This window comes from Balaenoptera ricei, chromosome 12, assembly GCF_028023285.1.
Source record: "Balaenoptera ricei isolate mBalRic1 chromosome 12, mBalRic1.hap2, whole genome shotgun sequence".
NCBI classification, from domain to species: domain Eukaryota; kingdom Metazoa; phylum Chordata; class Mammalia; order Artiodactyla; family Balaenopteridae; genus Balaenoptera; species Balaenoptera ricei.
Genome location: NC_082650.1, coordinates 31,999,293 through 32,022,254, shown reverse-complemented (window position 1 = coordinate 32,022,254; position 22,962 = coordinate 31,999,293). Strand labels below are relative to the sequence as shown.

Here is a 22,962-nt window from a genome sequence, read left to right as displayed (position 1 = left end):
ATCTGTCCAGGGTCGATGGCTGTTACCGGCCTTTCTCCTCCTGGTACTGCACTACCTTCCTAAGACTGTCAAATGGGATTTACCACAGTGCAAATGCTGGGCTTCTGCTCCCTCCACACGTGCCTGCAAATGTGGGCCCCCCGCCTTCCTCTGACCCAGGCTTTCTCTCTCACCTCCTCTGGCAGCACCCCTCGACTCAAGAGTTAACTTCACCCCAAGAGCCGGCGTGCTCATCACATTAGCACGTACTCAGTGTGTAATAAATAGCACCTGGAATCAAACTGAATTGATAAAATGGTATAATACAAATTCAAGGTGTCCATGTACACATTGTAACTTCTCAGCCCTTCTCCCAGCCCTGCTGCTGTCTGTTCTCTGAGCAGGGAAATAGATTCTCTGCCTTAATTGATTTCTCACCATTAAGGAAAAGGCTTCAGTTACATACATTGTTTAAGGTTTGGCCACATACATAGAAAAGAACTGACTGAATAATAAGCGGGGTGGAGGTATTTGAAGCTTGGCACTAAGCTGGCATGTGTCAGTGGAGATCGGGAAGGACATTATGGATTGGTAAGGAAGGACTGCCTTTGTACCTCTGGTCATCTGCTTGTTTCCTCTCCTTTCCTAAATGCACATGGTATGTTATGTTTTTCTCCCTGTGTTTCATATATAGGAAACAACACATTGTCTTTCCAATTACATACTGAAATTGTATAGCATATGGCAGTTTCAAATACAGACACCTATAACTTTCCGTTTTTGAGAAAAACAGCTAAAGCACTGCAGAGAGAAGTTAAAAAGTCTTCGTTGAAAATATGACTAAAGTAGGAATAATGTTAAAAAATAATTCTTGGCTGCCAAATTTCTGGTGGGTCAAGATTCTTTTAGCTGGTAAGTAAAAAGGACTTTACTGGTGAGATTTACAGATTATCCTTAAAGTTTTTCAGTTATAATTTTTCAGTCTCTTTCCTGTGCAGACACTCATAAGAACAGCTTTCAAATATCAGTATTTAATGATGTAGTTTCAGAACCTTGCCCTTTGGGTACAAAATGGCTACGTAGATGTAGCATGACTCAAAATGGAGTAGCATCTATGTGATAGATATATGCTTACTGTGGATTGATTATTGAGAATTAAAATTTGGTTTTACAGGAACATAGAGAAACAGTACAATATTGAGTAAGTCCATCTAAACTTCTCCAAGCCCAGAGTAACTGCTTGGTTTTTGATACTCCTGATGTCAACATAAAAAATTGGGATATATCCCAGAACATCCCAATTTTCATGAATTGTGTTTCCATAAATTGTCAAGCATTTCTTGAACTTATGTAACTTTTCACTGAAACTGTGACATTTCTTGGTGTAACAGTTTCTGTAAGAGTGCTACCTGCTTTATAAGGAAATCTTCCTGAAGTGTGCCTTCTGTGCTTAAAGGCATGTCTCCTAAGGCTTGGTTTCAGAATTTGGAGGGATAAAGCATTTTCCCCCTCTTTTTACACTTTATGATTTAATGCCCTCTTTCTCTCCACTCTTTTGAATACAGGAACATTTACTTTTTCTTTTCTTTCTCATTTGCTTCTGTAAGTTGTCAAACTCAGATTTCCTTTCTTAATGAATGGGAGATCTCAGAAGAATGGGTAATCCGTACAGTTTTACAGAGTCAGAATATTACAGTGAGATTTTTTTCCTTAGAGTCAGACTTTTATAGCAAGGTTGCCCAGAAATCCAAATATACATGTTTTCAGTTATAGATAGAAAATAAAGCCAAACAATGACAAAGAGAATAGAGTCTTTGGTCATAGTTAAGAATTATATTTTCCCATTGGAGATAGTAATCAGAGCTGATATTTCAAAGCACATGAAGAAGAGGCAGCTGCTGCCCCCCTCATACTTTTTAGTTTTATTCCTGCCATTTTAACCATTATGATAAAAATTCAAACAGCTATAGCAGATATGGGCAACTGTCCTAACCATGATTTGTTTGTAGCGAGGCCTGTGAGAAAAGAAAACATGAAAAGGTTATGGTTTTAAATTTATGAACATGATATCAGATGTTTTTTCTCACTGATGTTAACCTTACTTCTTTTTCTAATCTTCTAGTTATGGTAGATCTCTATATATTACTTAAAGGAGTCTGTTAACCCCCTAATAAAACCCCGCTAATATTTTCTAGGATTACTTGTGAATGGTCCCAGTTGCTCTTTTTCCTGGAAGATGAATGCTTCCCAGGGTTGTTCTGGTGCCCGTGTTCTCCTTGAGTCATTTCCCCAAGGCATAGCAGGTAGCAGGGCCAGGCTTCAGCTCCAATAAGGGATCTGTCTTTAGGTCCTTTGTTTTAAAATAGGATTTTAAATACTCTAGCACCATTAATAAAAGGATCTGGCGACAAAACGTGAGAAACCAAGGCATTTACAACATATTACCATAGAGCTTGATTAAATAACTAGTTTTCCGAACATTATTCTGAAATTGTAAGAGGTTTCATAAAGTATATACCTGATACCACACACTAACTGTGTTTAATAGTACGGAACTCTGCAATGAGATGCTCAGGACTTATACAGCCAGACAGATTGAATTCAAATCCCATTATTGTCACAATTCTCTGAGAGATTTTGGCCAAGTTCTTTCCTGAGGTTAAGTTTTTCGCCTGTGCAATGGGGATAGTAATTGTATTTGTACCTACCTCAGAACCGTGGTAGGGATTAAATGAATGAGTAAATGTAAAGCCCTTGGCAAGTGCCTGGTATATAGTAGGTGTCCAGGAAATGTTAGCGATTATTTTTAATTTTAACTTAGTACTTGATTGTTTTGTGAGATAGGGATGGGTGAGGAGGGGCTTACATCTTAAACTATTCAAGTTAGTTACATACTGACATACTGTTGTATTTCCAAATAATTGGGTAAAAGATGGCTACTTTCTAGGTCCTTCTGAATGATAGCTACTCAGATTTGTGGGGGGAGGGGGCATGGAATGGCAGGGAAAAATCTATTTTTTTCACCAGAATTCCATATATATAGCTTGTTTCCTAAATGGAAACATACAGACACATGAATTTCTTAGTTATTTTTGAGTTGAAAATTTGTGTATATGAAAACTTATGATATCTATAGAAGGAAAATCACATTTAATTGTATGTTGAAGGAATCATCTTTATTGAAAAAATCCAAAACTATGCAGTGTGAAAACCGTTCTTGGAAATCCTGAGCTAGGAGTAGTCATAAACCTACAGGGTGAAATTACAGCCTTTCAGAACTGAGAAAAACCTTAGTGACCTTGAACTCAGACTCCATCCCCTCTTTGAGGTTAAACTATCTGCTAATTATTTGCACAATTAAAAGCCAGTTTTAAAACTTCTGTCTTGAATTTCTCGGTTGTTTTCTAATATTTTATTATGGTTAATTCACTTTTAATGCTTATGAAAAAAAAAAAAGCCTCTAACATAGCCACCCCACCTGCCCACCCTGCCTTGGATTGCAGGATATCCTGAGATACACACTGTTGCTTAGCTAATGATACAATTTATATCTTTCGTTCTTAATTGTATGTTTTCAGTAGTAGTGCCATCTTTCGTTCTTAATTGTATGTTTTCAGTAGTAGTGCCAACAGGGACTAATTAATAAAGTGAAGTTGGTAGGGTTCATCACAGAATGTTATCCCCTGGATGCTGCATTGGAGTGAGGGGTCTTTTTGTTTGGAGGTTCCATGGATAAGCAGTAACTCAAGACTGTGGCTAGGGGGGCCAGAAGTTTGTAGAGGAGGAGGTGAGATTGCTAGCTGGTGCTGGAAAGACTGAGGTGCATATAGATACACTGCTCCCACCGTCTGTTCTCTTCTCCTTTCCCTCCTCCCAAACACTACCTGCTTTGCAACAACAAATTAAAACTTTATAATGAATTTACCAGACTTACAGATGAAGAAATCAAAACTCAGACAAAGAGGTCAATGTTTCAGAACTGTTAATACCTGGCAGATCTGAGACTCAAACCTCTGGCTTTTTATTTCTAAAGGTTCTATCACTACACCAGTGCCGGGATTGGGGGATGCCAGGAGTTGCTCATTTTCCTCAATGAAGAGTGTTCACTGCAAGTATTTCTTTCTTTAACACAAAAAGTAATGCTTAGGATTTTAAAAATTGACAGGTTTTATTCTTCCAGACTGCACACTCTTTTTGTTCAGATGAATAGGAAAGTAGACACACTGCCTCCAGAACTGTGGGCAGTTTTCATCACCATCCACTGCCCTCTCCTTTCAGCGCCTGGGGAATGGGTGTGAGTGCCTAGCTGGGAAGTCGAGGAGTAAAGTTAAGAATTTGGGTGGTATTCCTGGCACTATGAGCAGTCTTCTCACGGTGTCATAAAATAAGGCTCTTCCCTAGATAAGATAACAGATTTGGAACGATTACATGAAATCTTACGTCATGAAGTTCAAAATATATCGTCGTTTCTGGAAATCAGTTGCTTTGCTGTCCCTGAATTTGCCTAATCACCTTGTGTTTTCATTAAGAAAGATGCAATTATCGCTGATCTTTTTCTCAGCGATGCTTTTAGATTTGGGGCATTTTCTGGGCTACTGACAGACTTGATGCTCTAATTTTAAAATTCATAGTATTGGTCTAATGTTTTAATAGAGGAAGAAAGCAGTGTTTCAGAAAGCAGGTATTTAACTTTAAAAGGTAAGATGTAAAGTGCAGACGACAATTGATGCCCTTTTACCACCCCCCCGCCCCTCCTCCCCTCCCCCCCCCGCCCCTCCTCCCCTCCCCCCCCCCCCCCCGCATGTCCACCCTTCTTGCAGCGTGAAGTTCGTGGTACTTCATTCAAGTTGTGTTTTCTGTGTTCTGCAAAGTCAGGTTCCCTATTCCTAAAACAAAGAAAGAAAAATCTCCTGGGGATGAAAGAAAGCTCTTCCTCTTTAAATGCAGACAGAAAATCTGGGTGTTTTTTTTTTTCCCCCTTTGAATTTCCCTGTGTAATTACCGCATTTGTCTGCAGGAGAAAGGACCGGTTGTGGTTTGTTCTCGATTACCTTTCTTAAAGACACATCCGCAGAGCCACGCAGCGCACGTGGCACTCACCTCAGGGTGACAGCTCCCAGTTTTGCGAGAATTAGGCGAGTGGAGGGCCACTTCTTTTCCCCGAGAGCCAGCCCCAGAGCAGTTGCGTGGGGCTGGGGCCCGGAGAGGCGGAGCCTTTTTGCTCCCGGCGGCGAGCGCCCCCTCCTCTGCCTGCCTGCCTGCCTGCCTGCCTGCCTGCCGGCCGCATCCTGTGCAGCCGCTCGTCGTGCTCTTGTGCTGCTCCGCGGAGCGTGGGATAAACCGCAGTCGCTCTTTGGGAAGCCCGGGGAGAAGCACACGAGGAAGGAGAGAGAGCACCAGTGCCATGGGCCAGCTCTGCTGCTTTCCTTTCTCAAGAGATGAGGAAAAAATCAGTAAGTGTGATTTGTTCTGTGCCAAATCCTGAGTGCCTGGCTATTTTATGTGGCTGTCTTCTAGGGAGAGTTTTGTTTTTTTCTTATGGGAAACATAGCAGACTAATGAGCTGTGATTTTTCTTGTGCATTTACTGAAAGGATTGGTAGATGTGTAGTTAATAATTAACTGTCGAAGTACAGCAATTCAATGACTAGAGGTGTTAAAGATACAGAATACCGAAGTCATTTTTCATTTTCTTCTGTTGGTATTTTACAGCTCGTTTTTATCACACTAATCTAGAGTCAGAATTTAGTTTTGAGTTTCTTTTATATCACTGCATACAATTTGATAAATTATACAAGCCAGACTTCATTTTTCTTATCTGAAATTGGGATGTTTTCAGAGCAGTGCTCAATAATAACATGTAGAGAAGTAAAGCTGGCTCGAAAATGACATATATTATATGTTTGCAGATATTTTCATGTGTCCTCTGCTTTGTTCTCCATGGAGGGAATTCGGGTGTAACTGTAAGATCCCTCCAAACAAGTGATGCCACTTTAATTTCTGCAAAAACTTCACTGAATATTTTTAAACGAATGTCAGGCAGGTTCCACATCTGCTTATGGCCGAAAACAGAACTTAAATTGATGACACTGCACTGAAATTTCTTACTCACTGGCTTATGTGTGTGCACTTACATTTCAACTTTGTTAAAAACAGTACTGGCATTGTAGTTAGTTTGCTGAATAGAATTTGCCTTAATGGCAGTTGCCCCCAAATATTGAATTTTTACTTCTTTTTCAATAAAATGTTTACAGACATACTAATGAAAATTTGCAGCCACATTTATGTCACATCAGTGCTTTATTTAAATAAATTTAAATAGGTCAACAGAATCTCTTGATATCTGATTCAGATACTCAAAGATACACATCTGGCTTGTGTTTCCTGCTGCTCATTCCTCAGGAAACTAGCCAGGGACAGGTTTAAAAATAATACATATCTTATACATATTCACTTGGGAAAATAAGCCAGGTTTTTTTTACAAGAAATCTTCTGAGAATGCTGTGGAATAAATGTTGGGAGGCTTTGGAGCGTTTGCTTATTAACAAGAGCCCATAGCTGTGCTCTAAATTTTACTTGTGAAAATGATACTGTACAGTAGGCGATGGTCCTGAGCTTAAAACCTGAGGTGACTTCACAACAGAATTGTTCATTTTCTAACAATGAGCATTGGTATTCATTTGGCAGCGTGAAACTTTTCAGATATTTGTCAGAATGATCCATTTGTAGTTCCTGAGGGTTTTGGTTGATTGATTGATTCCTTGAGGAAGATCTCGACCTGAAAAACCTTGGTCTGGACAGATGTAGGGAGAGTGAATTCTTTCCTTACCTTTTTCCACTTCCCATTCCACTGCTCCAGGTTTTCTTGGAGTTCCTGCTTTCCTTGTGTTCTCTTTCTCTTCGTCCCCTGTCTGTAACTGAAGAAATCAAGTTTCACCTCAATGAGGAATTTGCTCTTTTCTGTCTTTCTCACCTGGGATCCTTGGAGTGCAAAGTCTTCTGTTTTACATACACCGCTTCTCAGTATTGATCGACCGGAAGTGCTTTTGGGGGTTTACTTTCTCAAGTTACAAAATTTTAAAAAGAAAATGAAGATAAGACACTGTGTCTGAAGCGAAGTTCAAATCTGAAAGTGCAAATTATGGTTAGAATCAATGCATTTGTGCCCCCTTTCCTCTCCTTCACCCCTACTGGCCCCAGATCTTCCCCGTTCTCTCCTCATGATTCTTTCATCTGTCTTTGATTTTGTCGTTGCTTCACTGTTTTTCTCCTAATCTGCTCCACGCTCTGTTCACATAACCACATCAGCTGTTTTCTGGTGCTGTGTTTAATTTCTCTGCTACAGGATGGTCTAAAGAGAAGGTTCTCTGCCAGGCACTGCTATGCTGCTGGTAATACACGTCTACCAGTACTTACAAAGGGGACTTGGAAAAAAAGGCAGAGAATTCCTTAGCCAGCATGCGTCAAGAAACATGTAAATTAGCACTAACTGTAAATATCCAGTTCATAAGCTGTGTTGATTGCATGTAAAAGAACCCATAGTAGACATTTGGGAGGGCCTGATCTTGCTAGTGGATGGTACAGCAACCTTCTGGGTCTTATGCATCTTCGTGACCCCACCTAGTAGCCTTGTTAGCCTGCTCTGGGCCACAGGCTCAGTGAGGACCTCCTAGCCGCAGAGCACAAAAGTGCTTATGCCCACACCCTTCTAATTCTGCTGTAAAGGGTGATGGCCGTAGAATGTATCTTCTGAGAGCAGCTCAAATGGAGAATTAAACAAGTTTTTGGTGAAAGTTGAAATTTATGGTTGTCATTCTCAAAACACAGGTGAGTTGGGAAGCCCATCCTCTATAGCCCTGCAGAGATACAGAAAGGAGGTACCCAGCTGGCCAAGTGGTAAGAGTCAAGTGGTCCCTCTCCCCTCCTGCTGCTGTTTTATCCCGCTTTTGTCCTTGGTGGTGGTGGTAGATAGAAAGTATTCTCATTTCATTGATTTATTAGTGCTACCATTTTAGTCTATTAAGAGCAAACAAAATGATTTTTTAAAAATCAACTAGTTGTGTAAGGGCTATGTTTGTGTGGGAAGTTAACTGTATGCACAGCCAGAAATCTTGGTAATGGGGTGAATAGTCAAAAACAGTAGAACTCGTCATGGTTTATTTTTCAGTTAATGCAGCACAAAGCAGCTAGACCCTTTTTGTTTAAATCCCAGCAGTTGAACATTTTCTCAAACTGTATACTTTTTGGCCACAAAAGGTAGAGTAGACTGACAATAAATGCATATTTCTTGGTAGATTAAGTACTTTCTATTGCTACACAGGACCATATTTAACCTGAAACATTCCCGTAGATATTGTAGGATTAACAAATGTTGTAGATAGTCTCCATGTAGTTTTTGCTGAATTCTTCTATAGCACTCATGTCCTTTGAATTACCGCATGTCTCGTGAGCTTCCTGAAGGGAATGTTCATGAATAAGAATGTTGTTTGCACAGGCTTACTGGCCCCTGCAGTTTATCAGACTCACTAAATAAACCTGAAAAGGAAACTTAATCACTAAAGAGATATCCCTATAACTAATTTAGAAGACACTTTACTTGCTCCTTTCCTAGTGCAAATTTTCCCATTTTGAAGTACATTTGTTTTATGTAGAATGAAACAGGTGAATGTCCAGAGATGAACAAAGCCTCCTCCCACGGTAGTTTGTCATAGGGATGTGTCATAGGGGAGAATGAGACAGCTAATGAATGAATGCACTGACAACTCAGTTACTTTCTAGCCCTGATCTTCTGTGATGCTGAGAATGAAAGAGTATTAGTATGTATTTTAACAAGACACATATCTTAATTTTATAAGTATATGTTTAAACAATACACAGACATTTTACTTTTATATATGAAATATGTTTCAATATAGTCTTCTTTTTAATTTAAAAAAATTTTTTATTGGAGTATAGTTGATTTACAATGTTGTGTTAGTTTCAGGTGTACAGCAAAGTGAATCAGTTATGCATATACATATACCCACTCTTTTCTCTTTTTTTTAGACTTTTTTTCCATATAAGCCATTACAGAGTATTGAGTAGAGTTCCCTGTGCTATTCAGCAGATTCTTATTCGTTATCTATTTTATATATAGTGGTGCGTATATGACAATCCCAATCTCCCGATTTATCCCCCCCACCCCTCCCGTAACCATAGGTTTGTTTTCTACATCCGTGACTCTACTTCTGTTTTGTAAATAAGTTCAGTTGTATCCTTTTTTTTAAAGATTCCACATAGAAGTGATATCATATGATATTTGTCAGTCTGACTTACTTCACTCAGTATGACAATCTCTAGGTCCATCTAGTAGCTGCAAATGGCATTATTTCGTTCTTTTTTATGGCTGAGTAATATTCCATTGTATATATGTGCCACATCTTCTTTATCCATTCCTCTGTTGATGGACATTTAGGTTGCTTCCATGTCTTAGCTATTGTAAGTAGTGCTGCAGTGAACATTGGGGTGCATGTATCTTTTTGAATTATGGTTTTCTCTGGGTATATGCCCAGTAGTGGGATTGCTGGGTCATATGGTAATTCTATTTTTAGTTTTTTAAGGAACCTCCATATTGTTCTCCATAGTGGCTGTATCAATTTACATTCCCAACAACAGTGCAAGAGGTTTCCCTTTTCTCCACACCCTCTCCAGCATTTATTGTTTGTAGATTTTTTGATGATGGCCATTCTGATCGGTGTGAGGTGATACCTCATTGTGGTTTTGATTTGCATTTCTCTAATACTTAGTGATGTTGAGCATCTTTTCATGTGCTTTTTGGCCATCTGTATGTCTTCTTTGGAGAAATGTCTGTTTAGATCTTCCACCCATTTTTGATTGGGTTATTTGTATTTTTGATTGGGTTATTTGTATTTTTGATACTGAGCTGCATGAGCTCTTTGTGTATTTTGGAGATTAATCCCTTATCGGTTGCTTCATTCGCAAATATTTTCTCCCATTCTGAGGGTTGTCTTTTCGTTTTACTTATGGTTTCCTTTGCTGCGCAAAAGCTTTTAAGTTTATTTAGATCCCATTTGTTTATTTTTGTTTTTATTTTCATTACTCTAGGAGGTTCAGTATAGTTTTTTTGTGGGGGATGAGTTAAATGGACCATTTGTAGTATTTTATAAATATGAGTCAAATCTCAAGGTGGTTTGTTTCTGATGATTTGAAATTTGATGATATGACATTAATATATAAATTGAGGTAAGCAGTTTGTTAATTTCATGCCTGGTGAATGCTTTCATTTTTGAACATTAATTACCATGGTGGTTATTGTTAAGTTATACTCAGAGAAGCATTTAGATTTTCCAGTTTTCCAGAAGGCTTCCTATAAATCCTACAGCCATATACTGTGCTCTTCTCACTTGCACTTAGATACACTGACTTTACGGTTGTCTTTCATACATGTGCTCTGTTTCATCTCATAGATTTCAAGCAGGACCCAGGTCGTATACCTCTCTTCATAGCATCAGATCCCAGCAGGTTCTCACTTAGACACTGCAGCATGGGCCCCAGGAAATGTGTGATAGGGAACCCCACATCAGTGGACAACAACATTCATTTTCCTTCCTTAGAAATGTGTTTCTGCAGGGGATACAGCATGACTCCAGTCTCTTGCTGCCTGTTGAATACACATGGCCCACCCCTTGGCACACAGCTTTTACTATAGAAAGAGTACAGGACTAGGAGAAAGGAGACTTGGGTGATAAACCCGGCTCTGCTCCTAACATCCAGTCTGACACTGGGCAAGTTGCTAATATCTCTGGGCCTCAATTCCTCATATTTAAGAAGTGGGGGTTGAACTACCATGATCTTGAAAGTTTCTTCATTGTCCCTTAGAGCTAAGAGTCTAGGAAATAAATATTACAGATATGATGCAGTTCTTTCTTCTTCCTGGTCTTTCTCCCCACCTCGTCCTCATTCTCTTCTTTTTAATTTATTGAATGCTTACTGTGTGCTAGGTACTCTGCCAGGGCCATTTGGAAAACTGCTTATGAAATGAAACTATTAGAAGAAAATGCTTCCCATCTGTCCCATTTAAGAGGGGAAGTGGCTGAAAGCTAGTACTTTGAGGGACTTCTCAGTTATGGTCCTCCAGGGGTGCTATGGGGCCAAGAGCTGGTAGGAGGAAGCTGGGACGCCAGGCAGCCGATTATCTGCTACTTCCTTTCTGAAGCGGTGAAGCACAGCAAAGCCAGTGGTGCTCCGTGTAACCTGAGACTACATTGTGCCTAAGGTTTCTGTGGGTAACATTGTGGTAGCAACAGTAATGTGCAATATCAAACAGTTAACCCTAGTCACTAAAAATTAGATTTTTCCTTTATTAAATAATGTATACCCAAGAGGTTTATGTTTCAAAAATTAAGTATTGGAGCATTAGAGCAAATGCTAATAGTTACTATGCCTATATTACCTCCCTGGTTCCCTTTGTTAATTCATAGGCTATATGGTAACTGAATTTTTTGTTGCTGATTCTATGATCAAATGCTGAGTAATTTTCACTGGGAGTACAAAGGTTGTAGGATTCTTCCCAGCCCCTAGTGCAGTCCTTGGCTGTTGTGAGCTCTGCCTAGACGCCCTGTCAAACAATGTGATGCTACCTGTCCCTGTATCTTCTTGCTTGGGGGCCATGAGAAAAAAGGAGTGGGGAATCTGATGTACATAAAGGTTTCGGTAAATAGAAGAAAGCCTCGAATGTTACCCCTTCCTGGGACATTTGCATTTAACAAGACTGAATTATTCCAAGTGATCTTGGGAAGTGATCTTACTACTTCTTGGGAAGTAGTAAAATAATAAATTAAGCTTCCATATTGACTTAGCCCAAAATAATCTCTAATGAAGGAATTTCAGGCAACTAGTAAACTCTTTCAGGGCATCTGATAGGTCACTTCCTATAGATAGTTGCCTTCTGTTTAACTAAGTTGACCCTGCCTAATATGTAGATCTTTGAGCTTTCATCCACCAACTTCTGATGCCCACAGTAAAGAAACTCAAAAGAGCCCCCGAACCCTCAGTGCCGAAAGCAGAGGATTTTGGAGGCAAATGGACTCGGCTTGCATCCTTGGCTCTAGTATTTATTATTCTAAGTAACTTCTCTAAGCCTCTGTACCCTCATTTTAAATGTCTACTTATCATGAGAATTAAATAAGCAAATGTCTATAAAATGCCTGACACAGTGATTGGCTAATAATAGACCCAGTAAATATAATTTCTCTGTAATGAATGAGAATGTACTGTACAACCATAGTCACCTTAGAAGTCAACCTGGCAGACTATGGTTTTATTTCCATCATGCCCAGGAGGGGAAAAAGGGGACTTAGAATTTCAGACCTTGAATTGTTTAGCAGCCTTACAACATTTATCTTTGTAGCTTCCCTCCTCTTCTCCTTGGGGTTCTGTCCATCATGACGCCATGCTTCCCTGCCCTGGGAGAGACATGTGGTCCATATGGAGTTAACCATAGCCTTCCCTAAGATTTGATGGAGGATTTGTCTTCCTTTCGGGTTGTGAGTGGAAAGGATGTAAGCATAAGATTGCTAGCTGGTAGGGAGTGAGGGGGAGTCTTCCTGAGAATGAAGCACAGAAGGAGGCCAGAGAAGGAGAGAGAAAGAGACAGTCCTGATGATATTGTTTGAGCCTCTGAGTTCAGCTCTGACTGAGACCTTATCTTATGAAGCAATAAATCCTCCTCCTTTTCTTTGTTTAACTTGCTTGGGTTAAATTTTTGTCACCTGCAACCAAAAGGCTTCGGATATATTCTAGAAGACACTCAGTGTGTCTAAGGGTACATCCATTCTGGAGCAAATATTTCTAAACCTAGTGAAGAGGTAAGAAGTCTTTGATTTCTTCTCAACTTTCATGTTCCATTTTAGTGGCAATGAAATTTAGCCTTAAGGGAGAGATGTTATGAAGAGTAATTCACTTCACTTCAACTAATAAATATTGTTGAGCATGTCACATTTGGAAAGCCCTGAGCCAAGTGTTAGAAAGATACAGTGATGATACATAGTCCCTATTGTTGGAGGATTTCTTTTTAATTTACATGACTTTTTAAAAAGAGATGTTTTGGGTCCCAGTATTTATCATGCTCTGAAGGGAGAAAGCCGGGATGAAAGATCTTGATGCTCTCAGTCTAACAAGCAGAGCCACACCCCTTCATTCCAGGAAAGTTAACAGAGCTAAGTCAGCCAAGTCCAGTGAAAGTGAGTTAATTACCACTCAGAGTGGAAGTTACCTCAAGCTCTTATCACAGGAAGCGGTTACAGCTTGACACAGGCAAACAGTTTCTGCAACAAACATTTTAGCAAATAAAGTTTCCCTTAACAAACATTTATAATGTCAAAGGTACAAGTTAACAGAACTTGGAACTATTAACACCAGCCTTTCCGTTGTATAGTAACGTTCTTTGCCCTTAACAAATAGTCATAGGCAAAAACTGAACTATATGATGAAAATATAAAGAATGAGTATAGTTTTAACTATATAATGAAAATATAAAGAGTAAGTATAGTCTATGCTAACTAGGATATAAGTGATGTTAATTTTACTAAAGGCTGAGTCAGAGATATTTGAGGCTTATAATTTTCTGTTTCTACGCACTGCCCCCCAAAACTCAGGTCTTTAGTCAAGGTCATTTGTAAACCTCAGATATATATACAGAAAAATTATAGTGCCGGGAGAAAGTGATGTAAAAACAGGGTGCTTGGAGTACATGGAGAGAACTCACCCAGTTGGTAAGAATCTGATGGAAAAGGGTGATTCACTTTTTTTTTTAACGTGTCTCAGCAGTCTCTGCTCCCCCATCCCCCCAACTTTGTGGTTAGATAGTTGGTGTTGGCATTTGCCATGAGAATTACACCAAGTTTCAGTTTGATACCTCACATCTGACTGTTAGAGCAAAAATAAAATTCACACTTTCTAAGCATTTAAAATATCCAGCTAAAGTTAGCTGTGAAGCTCAGCTTTTTGAGTTTTGATTGATGTTTATGATAACTAATAAACTGGCAAGCAGTTGATCTGTTAATCTAAAACTTTCTATCTCGATCTATAGCAGTCAGACCTTATTTAGAATTCTGACAATCAGGAATGTGTCCTGAGGAGGGAGGCCAGGATGGTGAGGAGGCTGGAAACCACATGGTAAGAAGAAGGCTGAAGGACTGCAGCTGCTTAGCTAGGATGATAAATTAATTGTCTTAAAATATTTGGAGGATTCTTTAATGTGGAAGGGAAAGAAATTATTCTCTATGGCTCCAGGGTGGTAGAATTAGGACAGTGGGTGTTCATTTTAACACATTTTCTTTTGGTGATTTTAGGAGCCAAATGGTAAAGATATATTTACCCAGTAGTATTCTAATTATGTTTGCATAACTCCCGTTTTAAATAACGAAAATACTGAAATGGAGCCCTAAAAGAGAAAAGTTATCACAGTCAGATTTTACCTTAATACTTCTTAATAGATTGCCTGAAAGAAGATATTTTAAGGTAGCGTTTTCAACTGTTGTAAGCCATCAAACTCTTTCTTTAAGTGGAAGACCAAAATTTTTATGAAAAAAATGTATGCCTCATTATTATTTCATATTTTATAATGACCGTTAATGCCTATTTTAAATTAGTACCTTTAGGGTCAACAAACTTTGTTTAAAATAGAAATGTAGAGCCAGGAAGGGTGATTCCCAGCACACAGGTGGTAAATGACCTGCTCTTCAGTACGGTGGCCTCCAGTACTTCGGTCAGGTACCACCTCCTCCAGATGGAGAAACTGATGTACAGAGAAATTAAGGAAACAGCCCAAGTGTACACAGTTCAAAGCTGGCAAAACCAGGATTCAAACCCAGAGGGTCCTGCTCCAGGGCCCCTGCTCTTGGCCACCAGGCTATACCGAATGCAGTCACTGCCATGTTCAGAGCTCCACTGCTCCCCCCTGGCTGGGGCCACCATCATCTCTGCCCGGATACCTGCGGGAGCCTCCTCCTGTTCACCCAGCTTCCACTCTTGCTCATCACAGGGGGTGCCAGAGGGATTCTGTTAAAAACCACATCAGACCATGCCACTCCTTTTCACTCTGAGGAAAGCTAAAGGCCTTTGCGTGACCTACAAGCCCCCCGCTCTTGCCCCTGTCACCTCTCTGCCCTTGTCCTCAATTACCCTCTCCCTGCTCTGACCTCACTGGCCCCCTTGCTGGTCCTCAAACACACCAGACTTGCTCCTACCTCAGGACCTTTGCACGGGCTGTTCCCTCTGCCTGACATCATCTTCCCCCACGTGGCAAATCCCCTTGATCTCTTTCAAGTTTGACTCACAAGTCACCATTTCACTGAGAACCCACCCGAGCTCTTCCAATACCCTTGATGCCCTTAGGACCTTTTAATGTAACTTACTTACTTACAACATTTACTATTTGTTGCCAAACTCCACGAGCGGTGGGAATTAATTTGCCTGCTTTGTTCACTGATGGATTCCCAGGACCTAGAACAGTGCCCAGGACGGACCAAGCCCAGTCATTATTGAATGAGTGAAATAATCTTGCTTTTCATTAAAAAATGTTTATTTACTCATAAAAAAAAAAAATAGAAATGTAACATACAACTTTGGGTTCGGGTCTAGGTACACTGTTGTATCACCTAAGCAGCACATAAAATGTTGATTACTGAACTCTGTAGTAACAGCAGGCAGTTGGTATCAGTAAGTCCTAGAGATAACAAGCTAAGGTATATTGCCTGTTGTATGATTGTCCTTGTGAATGAAATATTTATGAAAACATTTTGTCCAAATTTACATCTATTTTAATTTCCATAATATGGGTATAGTAAATTTAAGATAAAAATTCATTGTGATGCTATTGTATACCCACTACTGTATAATATACACTATCCTTTACTTAATCTTCAATGTAAAATTAGATATACAGATTTTTAGATTTTATAAAACCTAGAAAGTATATGTAAAACTATATGAAATTTGAATATTAAATTAAAAGATAGTAAACAAATTGTTTTGTAGGGAAGCAAGTTCATGAAATATGCAGGTTTTAGCAATATTTAAAAAAAAATTAGCGTCATAGCTGCTCTTAACTTTGTACCCTTTGCCTCTGTCATTTATATCTTAGTCCTCTGTAAATGCAGCATTGTGAGGGGAAAAATACAGAAATAGTTTGTGTCAGTTAGGATCCAGTCAAGAAAGTTGGAGTTACACCAGTTATTTTAACAGAGAGAATTTAACATAGGAAATTAATTAAGTTTTGGAGGAACTTTTTTTTTTAAATTACATATGCTACAGTAATTCAAATTAATTGTTAATAAGATGTTTCTAGGGAAACCCTTCACCCAGATCAATTTAACACACTTCAGGCTTTGCTTGCTGGTGGTGGCTGTGGCTTCCGGCATCCTCTGTGTCCTCACCTTCTCAGGTTTTACTCACTGGTGGGGATATGACTTCCAGCAGCTCTGGGGAGTATTTTTACTGTTCAGCGTTCAAGTAGAATGAGTTCTTCTCTTCTAATTCCCATATGTAAAATCTGAGAGGGCTTCCCTCGTGGCGCAGTGGTTGAGAATCTGCCTGCCAATGCAGGGGACACGGGTTCGAGCCCTGGTCTGGGAAGATCCCACAGGCCGCGGAGCAACTAGGCCCGTGAGCCACAACTACTGAGCCTGCGCGTCTGGAGCCTGTGCTCCGGAACAAGAGAGGCCGCGACAGTGAGAGGCCCGCGCACCGCGATGAAGAGTGGCCCCCACTTGCCGCAACTGGAGGAAGCCCTCGCACAGAAACGAAGACCCAACACAGCCATAAATAAATAAATAAATTAATTTAAAAAAAAAATTTAAAAAAATCTGAGGGAAGGTACAGGTTGTAAACTACACAACCCTGGAGGGCACCATACATATCAGAGACATTGTAATTTATATATTATGGCATAAAGTACTCTTGTATACTAACAAAAGTATATTATGAAAAATTTCCAAGAGATAGAAATGAAGTATCTTGAGGAAGAGGCACTTTAAAAAAATTTATACGTGTATCATGTGAACCAGTGTAGCTCTGGCAGATCAGCAGCCCCACTGGAGCCATATAGAATATGAGATGGGCAGTTACCTGAAGGGGAGAAGTGAAGTGGTTGCTTTTACCAGAAAGGCTGCAGGGTATGTGAGGAAGGGGTTTGGGGAAGTGGATGTGGCCTGGAGCCCTGTGGGAGTGTCAGCAATGGAGCCGTCACTCTGATCCTAAAGGAACCATGATTTGCTCTTCCTACTTTTTAAAAAAAAATTTAATTATTTATTTATTTAGGCTGCACCGGGTCTTAGTTGCGGCATGTGGGATCTAGTTCCCGAGCAGGGAATGAACCCAGGCCCCCTGCATTGGGAGCGTGGAGTCTTACCCACTGGACCACCAGGGAAGTCCCTGCTCTTTCTACTCTTGACTAGAGGAACCACCATGTTTCCCTTTTCACTCCGAATATCAGGAAGCTCAACTCCATTTCATGGCTCTCATGACCTGCACTTCTGTGATCTATATTTCCCTCTGTTCTTTACTTGCTACTGTAATTTACGTTTTTTCTTCATCCTGATTTTTACTTTTTACTTGTAGTGTACCTTTTACTGTATTTTTTTTCCTTGCCATTAATTATCTCAAGTCTTTTGCGTATTTGACAACGAATGGATGAATGGATGGAAAGAAGCACTGTGACTGAAAGTATGTAATGGCTCTACTAGGAAGACAAGAGCAAACCTGAGGCTACGAAGGATTGTGACATTTACCACATGTGCGTAACGCACGTTCTAAAGTTGATATGTTCCTGGGAAGTTGCGTATATACTAAACTTGATATGATTGTTTTTATCTATTGTGATTTTCAAGTACAGAAAAATCACTATTTTCAATGCTTCACCTTTCAGTTTGGTGCATCTAGAAACCGAAAACCATCTGTATCTCACTGTTTTGAGTACTGTCTGTTCATATGTCTGCTTGGAGGCCTTTTACAAGATTAATTAGCAGTAGCTCTTCTCTTTACCTAAGAAGGAACATCATTTAGTTGCAAAAGAATGTAAATGTAAACTGTATAGAACAATGCATACATTTCTTGTTTGCAGTTATTCCAATTGTATAAAGTGAATAGGTTGCCCATATCATGTTTGCTTACAGAGCCCTGTAGCAGGGAGCTCATAAACAAATAGCCTTGTAGCCTTATAAATTAAAAGAGGGTCATAGTATCCCTTTCATTTAAATCAAAACAGTAATAATAGTAGTAATTTTGTTGAATATTTACTGTAAAGGGAGCACTGTGCTAAGTGCTTTGTGTTGTTATCTTACTTAATTTTCACAACAGCCCTTTAGTATAGCACTACTGTTATCCCTGGTTTACAAATAAAGAAAGTGACCCTTAGAGGCGGTTAAGCAAATTTCACAGAGATACAGAGCTAGTGAATGGGGGAGCTAGGATTCTAGTCCAGATATTCTGACTCTTTAACTAAACAGGAAGCATTATAAATATTTTCTGGTTGGAAGTCTCATTTTAGAGCTAAGAATATCATAGAACATAAGAATAATTTCCAGTTGCTAGATATAAAGAAGCATGGTGGTATAATGGCAGAAGTGTGGTTTGAGTCTCAACTTGGCCATTCTTTAGTTGTGTAGACACGGGCAAGTCTCATGGCTTTTCTAACTGTTGGCTTTCTCGTAGGTAAAATAGCGATGATAATAGTAAGCTTTTGATTTAAATGTGTAAAGAAAAAAGGCACATAATAGGCAGTTAATCGTAGGTTTATTATTATTAAAAGGATCCATAAACATAACTATTACAGCTAAAGTTATGTGCTACGTGTCATGGAAACATAAGTATGCAGAGTCTGGGGACTTGATATGCAGGACTTAACTAGGTCTTAGAAGAAGTTGGTGATGAAGGAACGAACGTGGCTATTCAGCCTCTAAGGCTCCTGGGAAGAGTCTCTAAGCAGCGGTGATGGCGGCAGCTCTGGTTTCATCCTCAGAGAGGAGCAGTGGACACCGTGGAGATCATCTCTCATCTCCTTCTAACCATCTTTTTGGTGCCTTGCTTTCCCCAGGGACATCAATCTTGCCTTCAGCGGGCCTGGAGAGGAAGCCCAGCGCAGTAGTGATTGTCCTTTGTCCACCCCGTACCACATGTGTGTGTTTCTACCCGATTCCTGAAATTTCTTTGACTGGGAGCAATTCTTCCCTATTTAGACATCAAGAGCTTGAGAAGCAAACATCCACTGCTGGAAGAAATGAATTTACACTTACAGACCACCAGCAATTAATTACTCAATAAGTTCAAATGCTCGTTTAATCTCCTATTGGAGGAATTCACATATTCAGAGAACTTGAATGAACAGAGGATATCACCAGAGAGAACTTAAACATCATTTGATTTTTGTCTGAATGCTTTGTGGAAGCCTCTAGTAAATTGATAGTCTTAGGTCATCGAGAAAAGGAAAGTATATCCTAAACAATTACTTTTCTCTGTCATTCTTCCCGAGGCGAAAGCAATACATTTAGGAGTTCACCAAGCTTCATTTTTTTTTTTTTTTTTAATAAGACCGTGTGTACTGAGCACAGTGGGCGGCACAGGCAAGGGCCATGGGGGCTCAGGCGACGGGGGGTTGGTGAGGACTGTAGTGGCCAGGGTGCTGGGGCAGCGCCTCTCCCCTCTCTGCGGACTCACACCCTCCCCCTCAGAGCCTCTCAAAAGTTCTGTGGGGACAGCAGAGCAGGATGACTTGCCGCATTTTACAGTTGGGGAAACAGTTCGAGTGCTCGGAACTCAGTGCTTGAACGCGTGCTCGGTTTCTTTATGCGTTTTTATTATATGCCCGGAAGAATAGCCAAGGATGACTGTAAATGATCAGTTTTCTCCTGATTTTATTTTAATGCTTAATCATCTCATCTTCAGGTTTTCTTTAGCACGGAACACTCTTTATTTGACCCACCATCGTTGCTGGTGTGATACCCATTCGACGGGGTCCACAGTTTTCTCAGTACTCACAAGCCAAATACATTGACCAAATCGTCCTGTGCACCTGGATTTTCATGGCCAGACTTTAAAAATTAGGTCTTGGAAGCCATGAAGGGAAATGAAGAGAGGCAGTTTAACCTACTTTATGTGTTCGCTAGTTGAGTAACTAGATGGTAAATTTTATAACGTAAAACGTCCTCTGCACGCTCATCCCCAAAGCGTTTGCTTTTGGATTGGGCAGCCAGCTGAGGTAAAGTGAGCTACATTTTGAATACTTTTAAAAAAATCGGATTTCTTTCAACCGGTGTGTGATATTTCAAGTATTTGTGATGTTCTTGATCACATTGTAGTTATGCTTAGATTTCGTCCCTGTCACTAAGCTTGATGACTGGGAAGCATTAGCGGGGTTGTGAAAATCTAATTTTCTTTAACATTATACCTCATGAGTCGAAATAAGCAATTCCTTGAAGACAAGCCTTAGTAATTTGTGTATATCTCAGAATCTAGAAGTGTATTTTGAGGATACTAGATGCTCTAGAAACAAGACATGTACAAACTCCACAGCGTGTCCTACAGGAGCCTTCGTGGTCTCTCCTGTGTACATTCTCAGCCTCATCATTCTCCCTCCCTGCCACCTCCTCAGTCACCTTATACTAGACCGAGTTCTGCAGTTTCCCAGACAGGCCAGCCTGGTCTTCCTTCCCTGTCATGCCTGAGGAACACTCATTTCACAAGATCCAGCTCAAGCATCACCTCCAGCATGAAACTTTCTTTTGATATTTTCTCCTCAGTAGAACTGATCCCTCTTTTCTTTATGGATCCACTCTGTATTGTACATCTTTCCGTCAGAGCATTCACGAGCCCTTATTTATTAACACACATTTCTACCTCTACCCAGTTACAGGTTTCCTGAAGGCAGGGCCCATGCTGGATTCATTTCTGTTTTCACAGCAACAATGCTGATCACAAATAGGGGGTGCTCAGTGACTGTGTGGATGGAAGGAAGGAGGAGAGCAAGGGAGAAGGAAGACGGAAAGAAGGAAGGGATTGTACTACATTAATCAACATCCATTATTTAGTCTAAACATTTCAAAAAAAGTAAAATAAAAATTTCAATCTGCTAGCGAAACCTTCTGGATCTTTCTCTTTTCCAGTCAACCAATCATTAAATGATGTGGTGTTTCTCACATGTATACCTTCATTTCCCCAGGACGAGGGTGCACCAGGGAGCTGTGGAGTATCTGCCGGGGTGTGGGTGTCCTGGATGAACTCATCTTCCTGATTTCGAGTGGGAGCTATGGATTCCCATCACTTCTGTGTGGTATTGTTAGGCAATTTATGTAGCCTTTTGTATCTCATTGTTCTTACTTGTAATATGGAAGAATAATACTTATTTTACCTCGTAAGATTTCTTTGAGGACCAAATGAGAGAATGTTTCTGAAAGCACTTTGGAAAGTATGAAGTGTTACCGAAACAGATGGAAGGATGCATTCCTGCTATTGCTATTTAGTGACCTGGTACCGTGGGGTTTTTCTTAGCCTTTGGAACCTTCTGATCTGGGTGTGTCCTTATTGCTTATAAAAGAGGTAAAGTGATATCTACAATTATGATTTATTTCACCAGTTAGATTAATGGCAACATTTATGCTGCTGATCTACGTTGGTGAACATTGCCTTCAAAACAGGAAAGTGACCTTTATTTCTGCTTGAATCAACTCCCAACCTGGAACGTCAGCCTAGAAACAAAAATATATATTATCATGAGAAGGTGTGTTCGTCAAACAAGTGAAAATTAATTCTAGTTAGTCGTACTTTTAAGTTTTATGTAAAACTCTCTTAAATAGAAGATAATAAATTACATGAACATAATAATTTTAAGATTCAAGGCTCATTTTAAGGCTCATTTCCTAGCCTCCTTGTTTTTCTGCCAGACAAGAGCATGATTATTTGAAAATCTATGCTTTTGACATGTTTGAAACTTATTTATTTCTTCTTTGTCATAAGAATAATTTTCCAATGATAGCCGTACTTCTGTTGATACTTCTTTGCACCAGGACTTGTGTTTGGAACGTCTGCTTCTTTGATCACTGCTCAAATTGCACTCCTCAATCATCTTTGCACAAAATGACATATAGTGGTCCTGAGCAGTCAGGGATATTGAGAACTCCTTATATTCCTACCTGAACAAATACAGGAATCAAAATTTAAGGAGGAAACAACCACAGTTTCCATTGAGTAGAGAGCAATTTATGATATAAAACAGCAGATAGACAACTACAAACAATACAAGGCAAAACGAGTGAGCAAAACAAACCACAGTGAGTACAGTGCCCCTTGGAAATAGATTTCAACAACAGAGTGACGGTAATCACTTGTCAGTCAAGTACTGGGTACCAATTTAGTTTGCAGTCTTTGAGCAGATTGGAGCAAGTGATACGTGTCTGATGCACTGAGGAGGAGAATTAAAATGATTTGGCTTTATTCATGCTCAGAAACTACCCCAGTCTCTTTCACTGGAAATTATTTTCAAATTTTGATGTTGAGCACAAGAGAAAAAATATGATTCAGAAGGAAAGCCCTTGAGAATCTGAGGCCTGCAGCTGGGAGAGATTGCAGATATCACAGTTGAGATGTGTATCTTAGAACAGAGAGAGGAGCTGAGAAAGTCATCCTTATTTACTAGCTACCATGCTAATTGCAAAGAGTGATAGGGTGCCAGTCCGTTCAGCGAGTCCACGTGTTGGATAAACCTCTCAATAGCTCCTCATCATGGGGAAGAAATTGTTCTCATTAGTATTTTTTTAATTGAGGTATAATTTACATACAGGAAAATTCACTCTTTTTTTGTGTGTACAGGTCTATGAGTTTTAATCAACACATAGAGTCATATAACCACCACCACAGTCAAAATTGGGAACAGTTCCATTATCCTTCATATGCTCTCATGCCCCTTTATAACTCCTGTCCTCATCCTCAGCCC

At 39.8% G+C, this 22,962-nt stretch overlaps 1 protein-coding gene across 6 annotated transcripts in view; it reads left to right on the top strand.

Annotated features, from left to right (window-relative positions):
* The window catches only part of AKAP7 (A-kinase anchoring protein 7), a 141,897-nt gene that overhangs the window by 93,719 nt on the left and 25,216 nt on the right, over window positions 1-22,962 (top strand). For 2 of the 6 annotated variants that reach the window (XM_059941204.1, XM_059941206.1), the window contains exon 1: window positions 5,131-5,432. The exons of 2 other annotated variants lie outside the window; for them this stretch is intronic. In XM_059941204.1, coding sequence (XP_059797187.1) covers window positions 5,384-5,432 — 49 coding nt within the window. In that variant the 5' untranslated portion in view covers window positions 5,131-5,383. Of the gene's footprint in view, window positions 1-5,130; window positions 5,433-7,805; window positions 7,875-22,962 lie in introns of those variants that run through there. 2 more of the 6 variants (XM_059941203.1, XM_059941207.1) reach the window with 2 other exon arrangements.